The sequence below is a fragment of the Podarcis vaucheri genome, assembly GCF_965113315.1.
Source record: "Podarcis vaucheri genome assembly, chromosome: 8".
NCBI lineage: Eukaryota > Metazoa > Chordata > Lepidosauria > Squamata > Lacertidae > Podarcis > Podarcis vaucheri.
The window spans coordinates 33,822,529-33,842,783 of record NC_138766.1 but is presented as its reverse complement, the minus strand read 5'-3'; the positions used below and the strand labels follow the sequence as shown (position 1 = coordinate 33,842,783).

Here is a 20,255-nt window from a genome sequence, read left to right as displayed (position 1 = left end):
AGCTATACTGTGCCCCACTCCCACCTGTCATACCTCAGTTAAAACTGGGTGTTGGGTATGGCACGAGGAGTTGGCTAGTAAAAGAAAGTAAGAACAATTGGATGTGCTCAAATTCTTAAGTAGCAAATTGGATCCCAATCATAAGGTGCGCACACATACATGTACGTGCACACACACACTCGCACACACACACACAAATCTTAATTTCCTTGATAATCAAGCTCTTAGAATAAAGTGAATGGCAAGTGTTCTTAAAATAGCCAAGTTCTGGCAACATTCCGCATTACCCAAGCAGATTTTTGCTTGTGCAGCAGAACTTCCCCTTCTCTCCTCCCACTTGCAACCCCTCCCTAAAAATCTGCTCCGGAGGGTTGGTGAAACCCTCCAGAGCAGATCTTTGGGGTGCACAGGGGAGTGCAGGGGAGGCAAGAGGAAAAGGAATACTCATTGCACAAGTGGGCAGGCATTTATTTATCCTTCAGTGATAACTTGTCATGCCTTTGTTTAAAATGCAGAAGTAGTAACTGTAAATCTTTACAATTTTAGCAGGACTCTGAGGATGATGATGAGTTGGAGGCCATTAACAAGAAGCCTTATGTACCCGAAGAATTTGCTGACTTCAGTGTCTACAATGCCAGCTTGGAAAACAGGGAATGGTTATCCTCTAAAGGAGACTTTGTAAACTCTCGTGTTGTTGAAAAAGAAGTATCTCGTAGTCCTACCACTAGCAGTATTACTAGTGGCTACTTTTCCCACAGTGCCTCTAATGCTACTTTGTCTGATATGCTTGTTCCCTGTAGTGATAGCACAGATCAATTAGCCAATCAGATGAGGGATTTGGATTCTAATGACCATTCTGTAGCCCATCTAACTCACGATTTAAGACCTTCAAACAAGGAGACTTCAGAACCAGAAAGAGACTTGGCAAAATATAAGGTGCTCATGTCACCAGTTAAAGAAAATAGTGCCTTAGCAGCAGAGGTTCCACTGTATGAAAGTACTACTACCATTCCCACACAGTTACAGTGCACAGGTTTGGATTCCTCAGCTAATAAAAACACACCACATGGGATTGAATTTCCATTTCGAGAAGCAACAGTTGAACACACTTCAAATGTTTTTGAGGATCATGCATTTACAGAATTCATGGGTGCTGAAGATGGAAAGGAACTTGAATGTTCTGTAGGTCCACAGTTCTGTTCCAGCAGCTCTTCTAGTCAAAAGAAAAAGGTCTCAACAGCTGGAACGAATTGTGCCTCTGGTTTCTCAGATAATATTTACAACCAGGACAATCCTTTGAGCCATTTGCAATCTGCACCAGTAGGATATCAGCGGTCAAACAGTACTGAAAATCCTTCATTGTCTGTCAGAATAAAAGAGGCTTCATATTGTCAGATGTATGCAGACTCTTTCCTAGCAGATGACTTCATTGGAAAAAATCATTTAAATGTCTCTCATTGTGAAGATGTTACTTCTGAAGAACACCCTAGTTGGCTGGAAGTGGGGGAACAAGTGTATATTGGTAGTAACAAGCCAGGCATAGTAAGATATGTCGGTCCTGTTGATTTTTCATCTGGTACCTGGGTTGGCATTGAATTACATTTTCAAACAGGTAAGATATGGTCCTTTCCATTATATATTTAGAATCCTAGATAGAAGTTGTCTGGTGATATTTGTATATTCCAGTATTTTAGGACTGGAGAAGTCCAACTGGTGAAACTAGTAATGCCTGTTTACTTTTATTCATTTACATCCCACCTTTCTTCCTTCATGAAACTCAAGGCAGAGCACACACAGACATTTCATTGAGGACCCTAGAGGAAGGGGTTCAAAGTGGGGTTGGGTCCAAACCCTGGGATAATTGGTCAGAAAGACTGTTGTAATCAAAGCTAGTTGATAAAGAATAGAGAAAGCTGCAGCGTGCCTGCTAGGACCAAGCAGATGATTCCATCATCATGGGTGTAGAGCGCCGATGTGCAGTGAGGAGCTGTCAAATACTATTCCAATACTGGCCCAATCTGCATGCCACAGTCTTCGTTTGTCTTAAATCATGGTTTAATTGGATGCATGTGTCTCCCCTGCCTTGTTTCAAACAAGGAATACTATGGCTTATTGTGTTTTCAAACAAAACACAAATAGATTAGACTCTAGTCACAAATTTCTTGCAAGCTCTTCTCATAAGATAATCAAATATAGCCATACCTCTCTAAAACATCTTTAATTCCAACACTTTTTCTTACAAATTTTAATGATTAAATAAATGAATTTAATCAAGATTATCTCACTTTATGTTCTGGACCTTAATTCACCATATGAGAGGGAAACATTGATAAACAACTGAGGCAACAAAATAAACCATCAGCAGCAAGTCAGAAATATACAAAGTATGGGGAAGGGGAAGAAACTGCACAAAGATCTGCATGGTAGAAGAGAGGCACTTTCACAATTAAACCATGGTTAAATACAAACAGACTTACTGTGTCATGCAAACGAGCCTATTGATTACTACTGCATAGCAGAGACTTTTAAAGATATTATGATGTATTTGCATGTCACAATACTCCCAGCATACTTGCACAACCAGGGAATTTTATTTTAGAGAAGATTCATTAGTAAAATTGACAGCTGAAGATATTGAGAACTGGGAACAGGACTTTTCCCACAGGTTCCTGTAGTTAAGGACAGAATAAATTTATCCATAAAATCATGCAGTGCTTAATGGTCAGCAGCAGCAGAAAAATAAGCAACTGAAAATATCCCCAGACTGCTCATGGACACTTATATAGGGCACTGGTTACTAAAAAGTCACAAAAGAATCAGAATTGCAGAGTTGGGACTCAAGGGTCATCTAGTCCAATCCCCTGCAATGCAGGAATCCAAACTATAGCATCACTGATGGCCATCCAGCCTCTGCTTAAAATTTTAAAAAGAAATGCATAGGTCATTCAAGTATAGTGCACAATTGTTTATTAAATTGGTATGATGCACAACAATTGATGTGACCAGGCAAAAGCAGCATCATATATTTCTAGAAATTGCTGAAGTCTCTTTTCCCATTAAAATCATAGAGGAGCTGCTGTTCAACCAATTGGCTCATGAAGGAGTTGAGTAGGAATTGCAGCTTCCAATTTTTTAGATCAAACCACTTTACATACTGCAGAAAATATGAATGCCACAATATGTCAGTTGCATCTAATTTTGTGCCATTTCAATGTGCCCAGATGATACAGTTAACTGAGGCTCTTGTGTGTGTTTTCTGATCACATGCTTCATCCCGTTCGTGATGGTTTTTGTGCTTCCACCATGCTTGAGGCTTACATCTGATCAACCATGAGTAACACTTACCATTACTTCCTCTTAACCAACTGGTTAGTACAACACAGTAAAGAGTGAACCTTTGTAAGCATTAACCATGGTGAAGGCTAGTATCAGTCTCTATGCTTTAATAAAGATTTAATAATTCAACCCATGGTTTCAAACTTCTGTTAATTCTTACTGGAATTATTTGTGTTTATTTAAGGGAAACATGATGGAACTGTAAAAGGCAGAGAGTACTTCCGCTGCAAACCACGACATGGGATATTTGTTCGTCCTGACTGTGTCACTAAAACACCAGCTCCAACAAAGATATGCAGTAGCAGTTCACGATCTCAGGTATCATCCACCATGGACACACGGAAGAGTTCAGTTCTGCAGAAGGCACCCTCTTCCAAAGCAGAGGCAGAATCCTTCTGTCAATCAGGAGATGCAGCAGCTTCTGCTTTTTCTAGAAAACAGGAGATCAGGAAGTCTTGGATTAACTGAAGCTGCAGTTTTGTTCTTGTTTTTGCACTTGCTGCACACATCACTGTGTAGACATTTTTTCAAAGTAATTGTATAGTTTTTAATTTGTTACTGAATGTTTGAGTCATGGGCATAATTCTCTGGTTCTTTTTAAAAAATAAGTAATATATATATATAGAGTGTGTATCATTTGCCTGCCTAAAGGCAAACATGGCTGCACACTAAATTAAAGTCAGGCTGAAATCCTAAATTCTCTTACCTGGGAGCAAGCCCCATTGAACTCAGTAGGTTTACTTCTGAATTGAAATGTAAAGCATTATGCTGTTTGTAAATAAAACTGTGAGGTACTTGACCATTTGCTACTTAACACATTAGATCATACAAAATATTGTGTGGGAGGGCAATGGGATGTAAATATGTATCTGAGGGGAAATCTACCATATGCTGTTACTTACCAAAGAACATGTATTAGAATGATACACTTGCTGTTTATATCTTGGGTTGTATTGTATATGTTTGTTTTACTTGATAGCTTGGTGCCATATTTCTACAAGTTAACACCAGGCACCACGCTGCCTTATATCCTGTGTTTATTAAGCACACTGAAGAGACTGCTATCATTTTGTTTTCTATTTTGTCTTCCTATAGGCCTGCCACTGTGCCAATTTGACATTTATTGAAAATATTAACAATGCCTAAAGTTTATGTGTTGGGCATTTTTCATGTGCCAACCAGGTAATCTGGATGCAGAAACAGTATTACTGCAAAGGAGAAGGTGGACAAAATTTTCAACAAATGGCTTTTTTTTTTTTAAATGGGGGAAATGCAAAGCAGCAGTAGTGGATCACAATTACAAATCATGCACTGTTTGTTACTGGCAATGACCAATCTCAGATGAAATGTTCAGAAGTGATTTAATCTGTAAAGTTCATTTTTAATTGTGGATTTGTATTATGTGTTCGAAATGTTGGGGAACTATTCCATGTATAGATACTGTCTTGAATATTTGTAAAGTAGAAAATGGTAAAAAGGAAATATAAGAATGGCCTGCTGTATTCTTTATATTTTAGAAAGAAATTGAGATAATGGGACCTTACAGACAAGTTGCTGCTGTTCTTCGATTTATATGTATAGTAAGCTAACTCCTAGTATTTTGCAATTACTGTAAAGTGTAATTTATATTATATTTCTGCTATACTGTATTTAATTGGTACAGAACATTTGTGTGTTAGAATACAGATGGTTTACTTCAGATTTTATAAATGTTTCTGCCTATTTGACTTCATATTCTGTAATATAAGACTTGAACAGATATATTGCTTATTTGGTTACTAATTCATAGCTTCACATATGCTGTATTTACCTTTTATATACATACTGAAAAGATAATACAGTATTAAATGAGGTATATTCATCACTGGTCTCATCAAAAGCCCCTGCCAGGCAGTAAATGTTCTTCACATAAATTATGGGAAATATATAATGCTTGATACTTCCAATTTATGAATTGTTCAGATTATTAATATGGCTACAATTCCATTAGCAGTTCTTCATTCCAACAATAAATTTAGCCATACTTCTTTTCTATATTGGCTGCAACATCAGTGTAAAGGTAAAGGTAAAGGTACCCCTGCCCGAACGGGCCAGTCTTGCCAGACTCTGGGGTTTGTGCGCCCATCTCACATCTATTGGCCGGGGGCCAGCACTGTCCGGAGACACTTCCGGGTCACGTGGCCAGCGTGACAACGCTGCTCTGGCGAGCCAGAGCCGCACACGGAACGCCGTTTACCTTCCCGCTGGTAAGCGGTACCTATTTATCTACTTGCCCCAGGGGGTGCTTTTGAACTGCTAGGTTGGCAACATCAGTGTAATGTGTAGTAAACTACTACTGTTCATTACACTAGCCATATTTGGATGTTGCATTAAACTGACCTGAATAATTCTAACATTTTTCGGAAACTCTGATGCTCTCCTTTTCTCCTTCCATGCAGCCAGGAGGCATTTGGAAACTTTTGGTTTTGGTTAAGTATGGTTTGTCTTGTTCAGACGTGACAAACTCTAGATAATTGGCTTATTTTAAATGTCAAATAAATGTTTGTAAAACTGGTTTATTTAAACAAACCAAAATTAATGATAGGCATAATTCATAGTTTAGACAATTCAACAAGCTGTGGTTAACTGAAAGTAGAAGTGAACGTTTCTGAAACCCTCCTAGCCATGTGTGGGGTAGAGGGAAGACTGTAGTCTTGTTCATGTCTTACTAAACTATACAGTGGTACCTCAGATTACATATGCTTCAGGTTACATAGGCTTCAGGTTACAGACTCCGCTAACCCAGAAATAGTACCTCGGGTTAAGAACTTTGCTTCAGGATGAGAACAGAAATCGTGCTCCAACAGCGTGGCGACAGCGGGAGGCCCCATTAGCTAAAGTGGTGCTTCAGGTTAAGAACAGTTTCAGGTTAAGAACGGACCTCCGGAATGAATTAAGTACTTAACCCGAGGTACCACTGTAGTTTGGATGCATTTGGATGTCAAGCATACTGTGATGAAGTCCTTTATTGCTTAAATAGATTGCTTTTTGAGAAGGTAGGTATGAATACATCAGTATAAAGCACAGTTCTACTGAAACAAAAATATTTTGTAATCTGTAATAAATATTCAGAGAGTACTGCAAATTATAGAATAATGACTGCTTAAGTGATCTTAGTGTTCAGATTACTTGAGCATGTTTCTAAACCTGATTTTGGCAGAAGTCTTCAAAGTGGCATATAGTTTGTGCACACAATTCTATTTATATTATGCAGAGCTGGGACTTATGTTAAGAGCTTTAGATTAAAAATTGTCAAATTACTACACTACATGAAAGATTGCTTTTAGTTAATGCACCAGTTATGTTTTGCACTCAACCTGTCTCATTAAAGCATACACAATAATTTGTTTTGTTGGAATAGGTAACCTATGTATTTTTTTTAGTCTTGAGGCTGTTGGTCCATTAGGGGGCAAAGGTTTTTTGGGGGGGAAACATGCTAACAAAAAATAGATATGACCATTTAACAATTCAAAAATAATGTCACAACAAATTCTAATTCAGAGTTTACAGACTTTGTGAACTTCATCCTCTTCATTTTTTTCTTTTCATGCAAAAGTTGACAATTTGCAGCTATGGGACAGCAGAAGCCAAACAATGTTCCACTGTCCTTGAAACTATCGAGTCTGTTTCTTTAGCTGTGTTTATCTAAGACTAATGCAGATTCATTTCAACTAGATGGTGTCTGGTAACCTACTACCCTAAATTAGGGTTGCCATATTTCAAAAAGTAAAATATAATAAAAACCACTGAGCCTCTTGGGCTTGCCGATCAGAAGGTCAGTGGTTCGAATCCCCATGATGGGGTGAGCCCCCGTTGCTCAGTCCCAGCTCCTGCCAACCCATAGCTGTCAACTTTTCCCTTTTCTTGCAAGGAATCCTATTCGGAATAAGGGAATTTCCCTTTAAAAAAGGGAAACGTTGACAGCTGTGTGCCAACCTAGCAGTTCGAAAGCACACAAAAAAGTGCAAGTAGATAAATAGGTATCGCTCTGGCAAGAAGGTAAATGGTATTTCCGTGTGCTGCTCTGGTTTCGGTGTTCTGTTGCGCCAGAAGCGGCTTATGCTGGCCACATCCATGGAGGTGGGATGGATGAAGAAGATAAACTGAGCTTGAATCCTAACAAGACAGGCACTATGGGAGAGTGGTTCCCATGTGAGAGAAATTGGTCCACTGCCTGTCCTGGATGGAGTTGCACACCCCCTGAAGCAGCAGGTACGGAGTTTGGCAGCGCTTCTGGATTGTTATCAGGCATTTTTGTTTAGTCTACCCACACATGTAGAAGTTATAGCTATTGTTGATTTTAATCATATGTTTAATACCTGTTTTTAACACACACACACCCCAATAATTTAATGGTTTATATGTATTGTAAACAGCTCACCAACACATTCGGGCTGCAAATCTTTCAGTATTGAGCTAAGCAATATGAATCCCTATATTTGCATACACTTTCAGATCTTTAACCAGGCCTTTTTGGTTGTGACAACTTTAAAAATGTGCTGGGGAGTGGTTTATTCATTGACTTGTTTCTTGTTTTTACTTTAATTACGCATTTCGTTGGTTTCTATATTGTGATTTTATGTTGCAACCGCCTCGAGACCTGCGCGGTATAGGGCGGTATAGAAAGAAGGATTAATAATAACAATGTGCTTGTTTCCAACATAATTGTGAAACGTGTTTTTTAAACTCTTAAACACATCGATTACAAAAGCCTCTGGGAGCGAGTTCTAACGCGATTTCCAATGCAACCTTATACGTGCCAATGAAGAAGAGGGGGCGGGTGGGCTTTGCCCCCACAGCGCCCGACGCCTCGGGCACCATAGTAACCTCTCGCCAGGCCCGGAGCCGGGAGAGGGCGACGTGCCGGGCTCCACGCAGGCCTCTCTCCTCGCGCCCCTCGGAGGCCGCTCCGGCGGCTGGGCCCTCCCTCCGCCTCGCCTCGCCTCGCCCGTCGCCGCCGCTCCTGTTCCTGCTGCTCGGCCTGGCGGGGCGGGACCTCACGAGGCGGGCGGCTGGGTTGCGGTGCTGGCGGTGGTGAGTAGCGGCGGGCCGAGGGCGAGGGGCGCAGGTGAGGGTCTCAGGCCCTCGGAGAGCGGCTTCTCGGCTGCTTTCCTCGGCCAGCTGCCTTTCCCTCTGTGGCGACGGCGGGCCTCGCGCCTTTCCCCTCTGTTCCTTAGTAACCTTCAGGGCGGAGGAAACACATGTGAGAAAACAAGTTTCCTCGCCCCGATATTCACGGAAGCCACCAGGAAGTGTATGTGTATTTGTATGTATATACGTGTGTGTGTGTGTGTGTGTGTTTGTATATATACACACACACATTGTGAGTATAGGAGCCTATACTCCCTAGGGACTGAGGTCCCTACGCCCCCCTAATATTTGAGGGGGCTGCCCACCCCTAAAGTTGATGGGCATTGCCATTCCAATAGTGTGTGCGTGCAACGTCATGTAATCGATTATGTGGGGTGGGACTTACCTGTCCTTCCTCCTCCCCATATTTTATTCAAGTTGGCACCCCTGAATGTGTGGCGGGGGGGGGTGTTTCCCCAGGCCTCTTCCTTCGCTCTTTCATCAGGAACAGAAGTTGCTCTAATAAAAGGCATGGTGCTTCTCGTTGTGTCCCCCCCCCCTTACCCCCTCTCCTCATTTTACCTCGAAAGGGGTCCATCAGCTGCATAGATCCTAAATTTAAAGGGGCACTTATGTAAAAATAAAAAGGGCTTCGTAGGCTTGGCTCTGCAGATCCAGGTGCTGTTACTTCTGTTTTGTGTATGTAGCTAAAGAAACCAGATCCAGGTGCTGTTACTTCTGTTTTGTGTATGTAGCTAAGGAAACTAGCACAGGTACAAAATAGAGTTTTTTTCCAACCAGATAGTCAGTCAGTTGAGACTGGATTTCAGCATTTGTGGTCCACTTTCAGAGGCAAGCATACCAGTGCTAACATGGATCTCCAGGTATTGCTCTCTTTTTTCTTAGCAGCGTTATGTTTTTATATCCTACCTTCCAAATAATTCAGGTGGTTTCCCATCCAGATGCTAAGTAGATTCAGGCTTACTTTGCTTCCGATGGCATTGTTTCACCTCCAGAATATGCCCGCCCCCAGCCTCTGCCATGTACCTCCCCCCCACCCCACCCTAGATCTGAAACAAACTGTTTGGGATTTAACCTGGCTACTGTTAAAAGTGCTCTGTACTTGGTACGTAATGTTTTGAGAGCAGAAATGTCCATGTCCTGGTGAATGAGACTTTATTAAATATGGTGAAACTGTTTTCATCTGTTATATGCTAGTTGGCATCCTGAGTATCATTAGCTGGAGATCTTTGTAGCAAGCAAACCTTCAGAGTTTGTTTTGATCCAATTTGCCTAGCCTAGAGACACCTGCATGGCTCAACTAATAGTTTTTAAAATGTTCTAGCAGCTTGTATAAATCAGTACATAATAGTATTGCCTTCAGACAATAGACAAGGTTTTCCAGAACAAGGCAGCTCACTCCTGGGATAGGGGAACATCAGGTTAGGAAGCCTGGTAGAGTTTTTGTACGTGAATCAATCAGAATGGGGAAATTGCAACTCTTAGTTTCTGTGAAATGTGGCAAATATGGCTGGAGAATATCCAGTTGAAAGGTATATGTAATTAAAAACTTTGCTTACACAGGCAGTTTAGGACTAGAAGAGAATTCCTGTTTACAATGGAATTTTAATAGTCCCAGTGAAGATAAAGTATATACTGTAAAGTGTTGTAGAAAAGCTCTTGAGAATCATCTCATATACTTTATTTAATCCATGCCCCAGAGTGAAATTGATTAAAGAACTCGCGGACAAAACGTTAATTTGGCACCACTGTTGTCAAAGGCTAGGTTAAAGAACAGAGCCTTTCTGCTATGGCCTGCAATTCAAAGTCCACATTCTTCAATTTTGCAGCAATTGCAACTAGCAACAGACACACAGAAGTGTAGGTAGTCTTCTTTCTTCCCATTCTAGCCCTAAAGAAGTTGTCAGTACCATGAGTGTTGCTCTTCTACCACTCATGCTGGCCTTCCTGTTAGAATCTTCCCTCAGCTAAGTCTCCAGCTGTTAAGCTAAAGTGTATTGCAGAAATAGCTCTCTCTTTCTGAGCACAGTGGCAAGTATTTAAACAACCCAATGAGGAAGCAGGACACTAATCACAATGGAAGGGGGGTCCCAGATAACTCCAGAGGCAGACAGCAGATGGAGTTTCCTTTGCCATCTTGTCAAATACATTCAGATTTTTTAATTTAACTTTCTTCCATGTTAGGACTGTAAGGAATCCTGATGAATCTTTTCCACTTTACCACAAGAAGGCTGGTTTCTCAAGTATATTGTGGACTGAAACCTGCTTCTTCCAAGAAACAAAGGACGTGCTTTGAAATGGCCCGACCAAGTTCAAGTAAGATAAGATTCTGCCCATGTTGTATATTTGTTTTCGTGTCCACACACAATATGATTTCTGTGAACTGATTATTTTTGTTCCTGTTGTAAATAATGAATCTTGAAATCTTAAAAGTTTGAAACCTTCCATTTGAATCACTTGGGTTTGGAGAGCTGTGTTGGTGAAGATGATTGTACAGATGATATTTGTTTAATTACTCCTATTTTTTAAAATGTAGCTTATTAAATATAAGGGGACATTAAGGAGATATTAAGGAGACATCTATTCACCTTCCTGTTTAAGAGTAGAACTGCATGCTGTCTTTACAAATGTGTGTGCCTCAAGTCCGTCTGTGGAAAAAGGGAGTAATTGTAAGGGAGACTCTGTAAAAGGAAAAATTCTCCCTTACAAATATTTCCCAACAGCTGGGCTTTCTTCTGGTTTTAGAGCCCAGCTAGATTTAATAACAAAAAAATTAAAAAGATGGAGGAGGAAGAATATTTGTGTTCCTCATAATGTGCAACCAATGTGAGACAGCTTACTTTTTTCAATGTCTGGAAATTCTGTAAGTTGCTAATTCTTTATTTCTAAATCCATTTGAGATTGGTCTTGCTTTTATGGTTCAACATAATTTGTGGTCCTGCTGCTTTTCTTAAAACTGTACTGCATTGTGTTAGCCATGAATATAGAAATGCAATCATAATGGGAGGTAACCCAGAAGGCCACTAACTTGTGATCCTAAGAAGGCATCACTAATTTTACAAGAATAAATCAGTTAAAATAGTTAGATCCACACAAAGGAGCTCACCCGTACAACTTTCATTTTTTAAACTTATTTTTTACATTTAAATACCTTAAATAAAATGAGAAGTTGTATTCTGTTATGTTTAGACAAGAGTCTGTATAACCAAGTACTTCAGATTTGAATATCAGCAGGTCAGGTCTTGTTTCTAAGCACTTTCTAGTTTTGCTATGTAAGATTCCTTAATGAGCTGAAATGGAGGCCTCATAAAGCAAAGCGTACATTCCATTTATTTAATTTTTTAATCATGAACTGGCTAACCTTTAAAGATCAATAGGGTATATACTTCAGTACACCGAGTTGCATCATGAATGAAATTATTCATGCCCTACAGTTTTGCTTTTAAAAAAACCCTCCATTTTAGGACTCATCAAACTCTTAAATGTTTCCAGGGTCAACACGTAAACATAATTTTGTGTCAGACATGTCTTCTGATTATGGTCTGCAGAAGTTTTAAGATACAAAATTTAAGCACAGGCAAAACTAGTCAAGCTCAGGGAGACTGTTTTGTCCAGGTCATCCATTCCAGACATCTTTAAAGCTGAGGAGTTTCAAACTTTGGTTTTCCACTTTCAGATAAAAAATAGCTTTTGTATGTGCTTAAAATGTGTCATTTAGAAATAAATCTGACTTTTTCATCTTCTCTTTTTTTTTAAAGGTATGGCTGATTTTCGAGAAGTATTTGCTAAAGCAAAGCATATAGCTATTATTACAGGGGCTGGTGTCAGTGCTGAGAGTGGTGTTCCGACCTTCCGAGGTGCAGGGGGCTACTGGAGGAAATGGCAAGCTCAGGTGTGTGCTACTGACCCGTTTTCCCCCCAGGATGCTAAATACTGCTACTTAATAGCCTTTAAGTGCAATTCTACACACATTTACTCATAACTAAACCCTGCTGAGTTTAATGAGGTTTGCTCCCAAACAAGCATAGGACTGCAACCCTAGTAGCTTTGAGGGAATGTAAGGAAATGGTTTTATTTGTTTATTAAAACGTTTATTTCTCTCCTTTTCGTCAGGGAGCCCAAGGTATTGTGTATGGTCCTTTCCTTCCTCATTTCATCCTCACAACAACCCTAGGAGGTAGTTAAGGCTCGGAGATACTGACCTGGTTTGCACAACATGGTAAACCAAACTATGGCTTAGTTAAGGTTAGATATTGTAGCTATAAAGTTATCTTGTAGACTTGGTTCCAAAATGGTGATTTCAGGCTAAATAAGTATCTGCTAGGTCAGAGCTTTTCAAACTTCATATTGGTGACACTTTTTAGACATGCATCATTTTGTGACACAGTAATTCAGCTTTACTATAAGAGTACAGGGAGCGTTTGTGGGACACACCTACACACTGCAGCCAACACACTAATGTGTCGCGGAAAGCTCTGTGCTAGGTGTTTTCTAGATATCAGGTTATACACCTAGGATTCTGGGATAAAGAAACAATTGGCTACAACCCATTTTTAAGAATGTAAAGTCTGGCTGCATTCCAAATCGGTCCCATACCTTAAACAAAACACACAGATTTCCAGATAGGCAGTGAGCAGAAATTAATAGAAACTGCCAGTCTTTATATTGGCCAAGCTAGGGACTGATTTTGGTTGGCAGGTTAGATAAAAGACAAAGTAGTTACTGTACAAAGTGGTTATATTTACAGTGGCAGAAAAACTGGAGGGGATTTTGTGAAGCTGAATGCATTTCAGTGTTATAGTGACACTGATCTAAATGTTGCATTGTATGAAAGCCCTATTGATTGGCTTCTCAGTTCTGATCCCGTGTTTTATATTGTTCAATTGAGTTTCTGCTTTGTTATTGCATGTGATATAAAACAAATAAAGGGTGGCATTCATCTAAGTTTTACCCTTGAGTAGATTCAATGAAATTAATGAACACAACTAAGTTAGGTCTGTTAATTTCAGTGAGTTTTCTCCGAGTATAACTTAATTTAATACCACCCAAAAGACTTACCTCAATCTAGATTACTCCATTATTGTCTGTGAAGTACTGAACACACTGAAACACAGTATATAAATGCCAAATATTGTGCTTATGGCTGCTTGCAAATGAATGTGAGGCTTTATAATCAGGTATGGGTGTTGTATTGACAAAGCAACAAATGATTCCTCCCCCTCTACCCCACAGGAACTGGCTACTCCAGAGGCTTTTGCAAGGAATCCCTCTAGGGTGTGGGAATTCTACCATTACCGTAGAGAGCTTATGATGAGTAAACATCCAAACCCTGCACACACTGCCATAGCAGAGTGTGAGGCCAGGCTAAGCAAGCAAGGAAGGAGTGTTGTGGTTATCACGCAGAACATTGATGAGCTCCACAGAAAAGCAGGAACAAAGCACCTCTTAGAAATCCATGGTAAGGAATCCCCAGCAGTGTGTTACAGATATCTCTTTCAGCTATCTTTTATAAGATGTTTGTTGATATTTCCAATCATAAAGACATGGAAATTAAAGACCTGAGAATTAGCTGTGATGGGACATTTCCCCTCCCAGTTCCTCTCTCAGGTTTCTTTGAAGGCATGCACAAGACGGAACTTGCTTAATTGCAGCTGGAAGACTGAGGGTAAACATGTGATAGCGAAGAATCGCACCTGTATTTTTCCTTTACTGAATTAAAAGCAGAGGAGGGGTTTTGATTGGGAAACAATATTTGTTGTGTTGGAGGAAGTATTAAGCAGAAATGTTGCTTTAATCAAATTGGGAAATAGCATGGCTGCATTTCATTAAAAAAGAAAACACTGGGAAATTCAATAATAGTTCTCCTGTATAATGTGTAAATCAGCCTTGAAAGGCACATTAGAAATTACCATAGAGGGTAGGAACTTAATTAGTAAAGAAATCAGGGACCAGAAGGTCATACGCAGCCTTTCATATATGTACTAGCACAGGCATAGGCAAACTCTGCCCTCCAAATGTTTTGGGACTACAATTCCCATCATCTCTGACCACTGGTCCTGTTAGCTAGGGATGATGGGAGTTGTAGTCCCAAAACATTTGGAGGGCCAAGTTTGCCTATGCCTGTACTAGCATGTTGAGGTGTTTCCCTTTCCCAGTGAAACATCCTTTGTCCGACTGAGCTATTCTTGAAGGATGGAGGTCATTCAAGGGGCTCCATCAGAAAGGGAAAAATAGCAGTGCCCCTGCTTTAGGAATGGGATTCTGCAGATTCTGGCTGTAGTATTTAATTCACTTCTTTTAAGAAGTTTGTTTTCCCAACCTTGGGCCTCCAGCTGTTTTCGAACTACAATTCCCATCATCCCTGACCACTGGTCTTGCTAGCTGAGGATTATGGGAGTTGTAGTCCAAAAACAGCTGAAGGCCCAAGGTTGGGAAATGCTGGTTTAGTGCTTCTACAATGCATGATTTTTAGAAGCTAGAAAAGTAGCCTTACTAAATCTGCTGTTGACTATGTACTTTGTAGAATTATAGAATATCTGTGTGTATGACAAGTAGTCAGAAGAACAAATAGTTACTTGGGAAATGGTGAAAATTATTAACCTATGATATTTTATTTATTTTGGCTTGTCTTTTTGCAGCTCCTGTTGCTTAAACATTTCAGTAGTCTCCTTTGGCTAGCCAGTAGGTTGTTTCACTAATAAATATCTAATATTCTTCCAGGCTCAAAGTGCTGAATTAGGCAATTTTCAGTTCTTGTAAGAGGTATGAGAATCACACTGCTGGTATGATGTGTTAGAAGTTTTGTATTATCAACTGTGAAGTCCATGTTTAAAATATGGGATTGTTATTTACAGGTAGCTTATTCAAAACCCGATGCACCAGTTGTGGAACTGTGACAGCAAATCACAAGAGTCCAATCTGTCCTGCTTTGGATGGGAAAGGGTAATGGATCTGTGCTGTCTTACCTACAGTTTGTGTCTGTTGGCTCCCAATGTAGACATTTTCTCCTGTCAGATTAGGTGAACATTCAGTAGGTAAGATCCTGCATACTTCATGGGGTACTGATCCAGAGGGCCCTTCAACCTTTGGAAGGGGTTTTTCCCCCTGCAGGTGAGGGGCTGATGCTTAAAGGGAATGATTAAAAGCTCCTGTCCTGCTCAAGAGTAGAGCTGCCTTTCACACCAGTCTGGATCCCAGTAATAGAGTTTAAGTAGTCTGCTCTGAATAGGACCAGCATTGAATCCCACTTGATGAGCAGGATTTACCTAACCAGGCCCATCAGCAGAAGCCTTGAACAATTATTTCTGCTTGCTTATGGGGCTTTGCGTGCCCCTCAAAATTGGCTCTTGGAAGGTTGGGAGAACCCCAAGAACAGTGCAGGGGGGCAGGAGAGGGGGTTGTTCTATTTCACAAGCTGTGGTGCTTGCACAGAAAAAAGAATTGGAAGAGCATGACATTGAGTTCCACCCCATGTGATGATGGTGATGATTACACTTGCAATGTTCACAATCTTTATTTGCATTTATAGTGCTCCAGATCCAGATGCTGAGGACAGCCAGATTCCTGTAGAAGATCTTCCTCGGTGAGTGCTGAGCTGCTGAAGCATTCAAAAATTGCACGCAAAGGAGATGCTCTGTTACTTAACATATTGCAGCAGAATTTGTAATAAACTAGATGAAGATTTTTAATTGCTTTGCTTTCTTCCCAGCTTTGTGGCAGTCTAACATATATCTCCATAATTTTTCTTGGCAGATGTGAAGAATGCAATGGCCTCTTGCGCCCTCACGTTGTATGGTTCGGAGAAACTTTGGATTCTGATATTCTTACAGAGGTTGAAAAAGAACTTGAGATTTGTGATCTTTGTTTGGTGGTAAGTGATTTTTGGTCTGTTTCTTTGTCTTTAATTTGTTAGAGCCTATAAGTTAGTATCAGCTCATGCTTCCCAGGAAAGGATTCATTAGTTAACTGTCAAATGTAACAGACATGAAATGTCAATATTTTCACATAGCACAAGGTTGGGCATTTGAGTGGTCCAATTGAGTTGTTCAGTTGATGGCTCAAATATTGTCAACGAATGGTCAGATCTTTTTAAAGCATTCATTAAAATAACAAGCTTCAACAGAGTTTAAACTTGTGGTGATTACAAAAGGAAATTAATTACCAATAAATGTGAAGTTCCCTTTGCATTGAGGCTCTTGTCATAGTTTGAAATTTACAGTTTCCAGTAGAATTGGCAGGTTATCACATACCAGTGGCTTTCAGTGGCATATGTATAACTTATTTTACATTACCCACAATACTTATTTTAAGGGCGCACAGAAACATCCTAAACTGTGCTAATCTTTGATCCAACCAGATATGTCTGCAATGGTGTAATAGTAGTCATAGGTTAAGGTAAACGTACCCCTGACCATTAGGTCCAGTCGCGGACGACTCTGGGGTTGTGGCCCTTATCTCACTCTATAGGCTGAGGGAGCTGGCGTTTGTCCGCAGACAGCTTCTGGGTCATGTGGCCAGCATGACTAAGCCTCTTCTGGCGAACTAGAGCAGTGCAAGGAAACGCCGTTTACTTTCATGCCGGAGCGGTACCTATTTATCTACTTGCACTTGACGTGCTTTCGAACTGCTAGGTGGGCAGGAACAACAGGAGCTCACCCCGTCACGGGGATTCGAACCGCCGACCTTCTGATCGGCAAGCCCTAGGCTCTGTGGTTTAGACCACAGCACCACCAGCGTCCCGCAGCTGGTTTACAAACCCTTTTTTAAAAAGATCAATGCAGTCCTCAAGCTATAGTATGGTTAATGTTGAAAAATGTAGGGCACTCCCAATGTCTGGTTGAAAAAATGTGATAGCTGCAACAAGCCAAAGTTTTGGGCAGCTAGGTTAATGCTTATGAACCACTGCATTTTCTTCTCTTTCTCAGGTTGGAACTTCCTCTATAGTATATCCTGCTGCTATGTTTGCTCCCCAGGTATCTGCCAGAGGAGTGGCAGTTGCAGAATTCAACATGCAAAGCACCCCGGCCACAGATAGGTTCAGGTAGCACCCTAATATTCTTTAGAACTAGTAAATGCCATTATCTGCAGAATTAATTAAAATGTAAAACCTGCTGTATCTAAAATGTTTGCTAGCAAAGGCAATGCAATTTTCTCACTTGCAGCCTAATCTGCAGACCAGCAAATTTGCCATTAAACTTCTTAAACTCCATAGAAATAAATGGGATCTCAAACAAATGTAAAAGATTTACTGGTTTATGGAAGGGGGGGGGGATAGGTAAAAGGACTAACAATGTTCTGATATTTGTTTAGGGTTAGGGTTTTGGAATTATTTGCCGAAGTACAATTATATTTGATTAAATACTATTTATATCCTGATTCTGTTTCAGGTTTCATTTCTCAGGTCCCTGTGGAACCACGCTGCCCCCAGCACTTGCACGCCATGAAACTGAGATAATCTCATGAACATTTATCAGCAACACAGAGGAAAAAACCCAGCTGCTCATTCAGCAGGGTGCAAGCATAAGAGAAACGTGGGACTTGTAGAAAACATCATGCCTGCAAGTGAGCAATAGGATTTAAGGGTGACACTGAAGAAAATAGATCATGATTTTCCAGTTGGTTACAAGAATGAGCAAAGCAAAAGAGTTGTCATGGTCAAGGACATTGGATAAGCAGTTACATTTTTGTTAGACAAAAACGATTTATGTGAAATGAGAGCATAAAAATGCCAACAGTTCAAAAGAAGACATTTGTGCCCTGAAATATTAGACTACATATTTGGCAAATAATAATGGGGAGGGACTTCATCACGACCTTACACTTCTTTGTGACTACACAAAACAATTTTATAAACCAACTGTAAAATTCTGAGAAAGGTAAGAGTAAGCAAATGGGGCAAATGACAGCTTTTCATATAGCCTATACCAGTTTTTGTAGGAAAATGGTAAACAAGGTGGTTTTTTTCATGAAGCAGTGCAATCCTCTAAAAAGGTTTACTTCCAGGATGGTGTACATTTCTTTGTGGTGATCAGTATGAGAAAACAATTAAAGGAACATAGGTAACAGCATCCATGTGCAATGTAGACATGCTTAATTTCTTCTCGCTCTTGGACTTGTATGAATGTATCTGTGGGTTTGTTTTATTAGTCTTTTACTTGTTTTGTCTACTGTTCTAAGTCACTAAGATAAGATAAAGCAATGCTTTGTCTGTTTTGTTCCAAAGCAGTTTTCCTATCAAAACATCAATATGTATTAGCAGATCTCATTATATAATTAGTGCTGAAGTAGATACCACACTAACCATGTTTGCACTTCCTCTCAACTATGATAAAACATCAGTAACTGAGAAATGGAATAGAACGCAATGCTGAGTTACTGTGAAACAGAACTTCCAACTTTTTGATTATAATATGGGTCTGCGGTTTTCTTTTTTAAATTTAATATTAATATATAATATATAGAAGAATTTTGGAGTAATCAGTGTGCTTCACATATATTATCAATATCCATCAATTGTAAGAGGCTTTGTCATGAGCAAAGTTTCTGGAGCTACAAGGAATATAAGCTCTCTCAAAATTTGAAGTCAGTTTAAGCTAACATCCCCCAACCCCCATAAACAAACGGCCTAGAAGGGGAAGCCAGCAGGGCTTATGCTGGCACTATCTGCCAGAATGAGAAAGGAGTATAGCCTTGCACATGGTGCATTCATGCCAGTTTGGTGCTCAAAGATGTGCACCACCCTCAATCTTAGAACAATCATGTTGAAGAAATGTTAGATGGCAGCTTGGTGCAGCGAAAGCTACATGGCAGCATTCTGCATGGTTATATGGGAGCAAACACAATGGAATTTATATTTGGGTAAGCATGGATAGGCTTGTGTTGTTTTAGTATATGCTTTTGCCACGTTTCTTTGGGCTAGTGCCTAAGCGCAGTTGCATTCTGGATATTGGAATCTTTGGCAGCGGATCAGAAATGGAGTGGTTTCTACTGCGCAGACGCCTTATGCCCTAACAATGCGAGGGGAAATTATGTGATTTGTACTGTTCTTTCACAAAAGAAAATAAACTATGTATTAATCCGAAAACAGAATCACTGGTATCTAATTGACTGAATCCCTTGGTTGCTGCGTATGGAACTCAGACTGCCCCTTTCACCTCTTTCTGCATTTTCCCTGTCCAGAGGTGGAATCCAAGCTTTAAGCGTAGCTGTGACTGGACACCAGGGTGTCCATCCAGAAGCATGAACTGGTAACAAATAGCACTTTCTGTTCTTTCTAACTTGGGTCCTGTTGTGTGGGCATGTGTGTTGGGGTGGGACATTTGCTGTAACAATCCCGATGCAAACTGTTAAATACACCCGTACTTCAGGGTGGGGGGACGCTTGTGCTGAGAGGGGATTGTGATCGCTTCGCTGTGCAAACTCAGCCTTAACGTTGCAAATTAAAGAGTCGAGGCTAGTTTGCTTTACTTATAAAATCCTCAGTGCAAACTTTCCTTAAGCTGCAGCAAAACCCGCCCCGATCCAGTAACTGACTGAAGCAACGTTGCAACTGTCGCGATTTTAAAAAATCACGTTTCCACAAGAAATAAGAACCAAGCTGCAAAGAGCAACAGATATATTACTGTGTTGCCATCCCTTGAGGGAGAGCGAGGGAAGAACAACATCCCTACTAATTGACTTATTTTGGCTTCGACGGGCAACTCCAACGCTCTCGGAACCTCGCCGCTCGGCCAACGCCGCCTGCCCGGAAGCTTATTTTCGCGCGCCGAGTTCCGCTCTTAGCAAGTCCC

At 40.4% G+C, this 20,255-nt stretch overlaps 2 protein-coding genes across 9 annotated transcripts in view; both read left to right on the top strand.

Annotated features, from left to right (window-relative positions):
* The window catches only part of KIF13A (kinesin family member 13A), a 73,688-nt gene extending 68,593 nt beyond the window's left edge, over nt 1-5,095 (top strand). For 4 of the 6 annotated variants that reach the window (XM_082234933.1, XM_082234938.1, XM_082234935.1 and 1 more), the window contains 2 exons: nt 547-1,612; nt 3,521-5,095. In XM_082234933.1, the coding sequence (XP_082091059.1) occupies nt 547-1,612; nt 3,521-3,804 (1,350 nt within the window). In that variant the 3' untranslated portion in view covers nt 3,805-5,095. The remainder of the gene's footprint in view (nt 1-546; nt 1,613-3,520) is intronic. The other 2 variants (XM_082234937.1, XM_082234934.1) reach the window with 1 other exon arrangement.
* Nucleotides 5,096-8,229: 3,134 nt separating this feature from the next.
* On the top strand, nt 8,230-19,554 carry SIRT5 (sirtuin 5). 3 transcript variants are annotated; one of them, XM_082235301.1, is made up of 9 exons: nt 8,230-8,409; nt 10,651-10,782; nt 12,225-12,358; nt 13,699-13,924; nt 15,321-15,408; nt 15,995-16,048; nt 16,219-16,336; nt 17,391-17,506; nt 17,853-19,554. In XM_082235301.1, the coding sequence occupies exons 2-9, from the start codon at nt 10,668-10,670 to the stop codon at nt 17,926-17,928; spliced, it is 927 nt and encodes a 308-aa protein (XP_082091427.1). In that variant the 5' UTR covers nt 8,230-8,409; nt 10,651-10,667; the 3' UTR covers nt 17,929-19,554. The 3 variants fall into 3 exon arrangements, with proteins under 3 accessions (XP_082091427.1, XP_082091428.1, XP_082091429.1); XM_082235302.1 differs by lacking the exon at nt 8,230-8,409 and adding an exon at nt 8,451-8,629; XM_082235303.1 differs by lacking the exon at nt 8,230-8,409 and adding an exon at nt 9,223-9,329.
* Nucleotides 19,555-20,255: the final 701 nt, after the last annotated feature.

Bases quoted from the DNA above. Each gene is read 5' to 3' on its own strand.
- SIRT5 (XM_082235301.1), top strand. From the start codon at position 10,668: ATGAATCTTTTCCACTTTACCACAAGAAGGCTGGTTTCTCAAGTATAT. The intron at 10,783-12,224 runs GTAAGATAAGAT...TTTTTTTTAAAG, and splicing joins AATGGCCCGACCAAGTTCAA to GTATGGCTGATTTTCGAGAA. The intron at 13,925-15,320 runs GTAAGGAATCCC...TGTTATTTACAG, and splicing joins GCACCTCTTAGAAATCCATG to GTAGCTTATTCAAAACCCGA.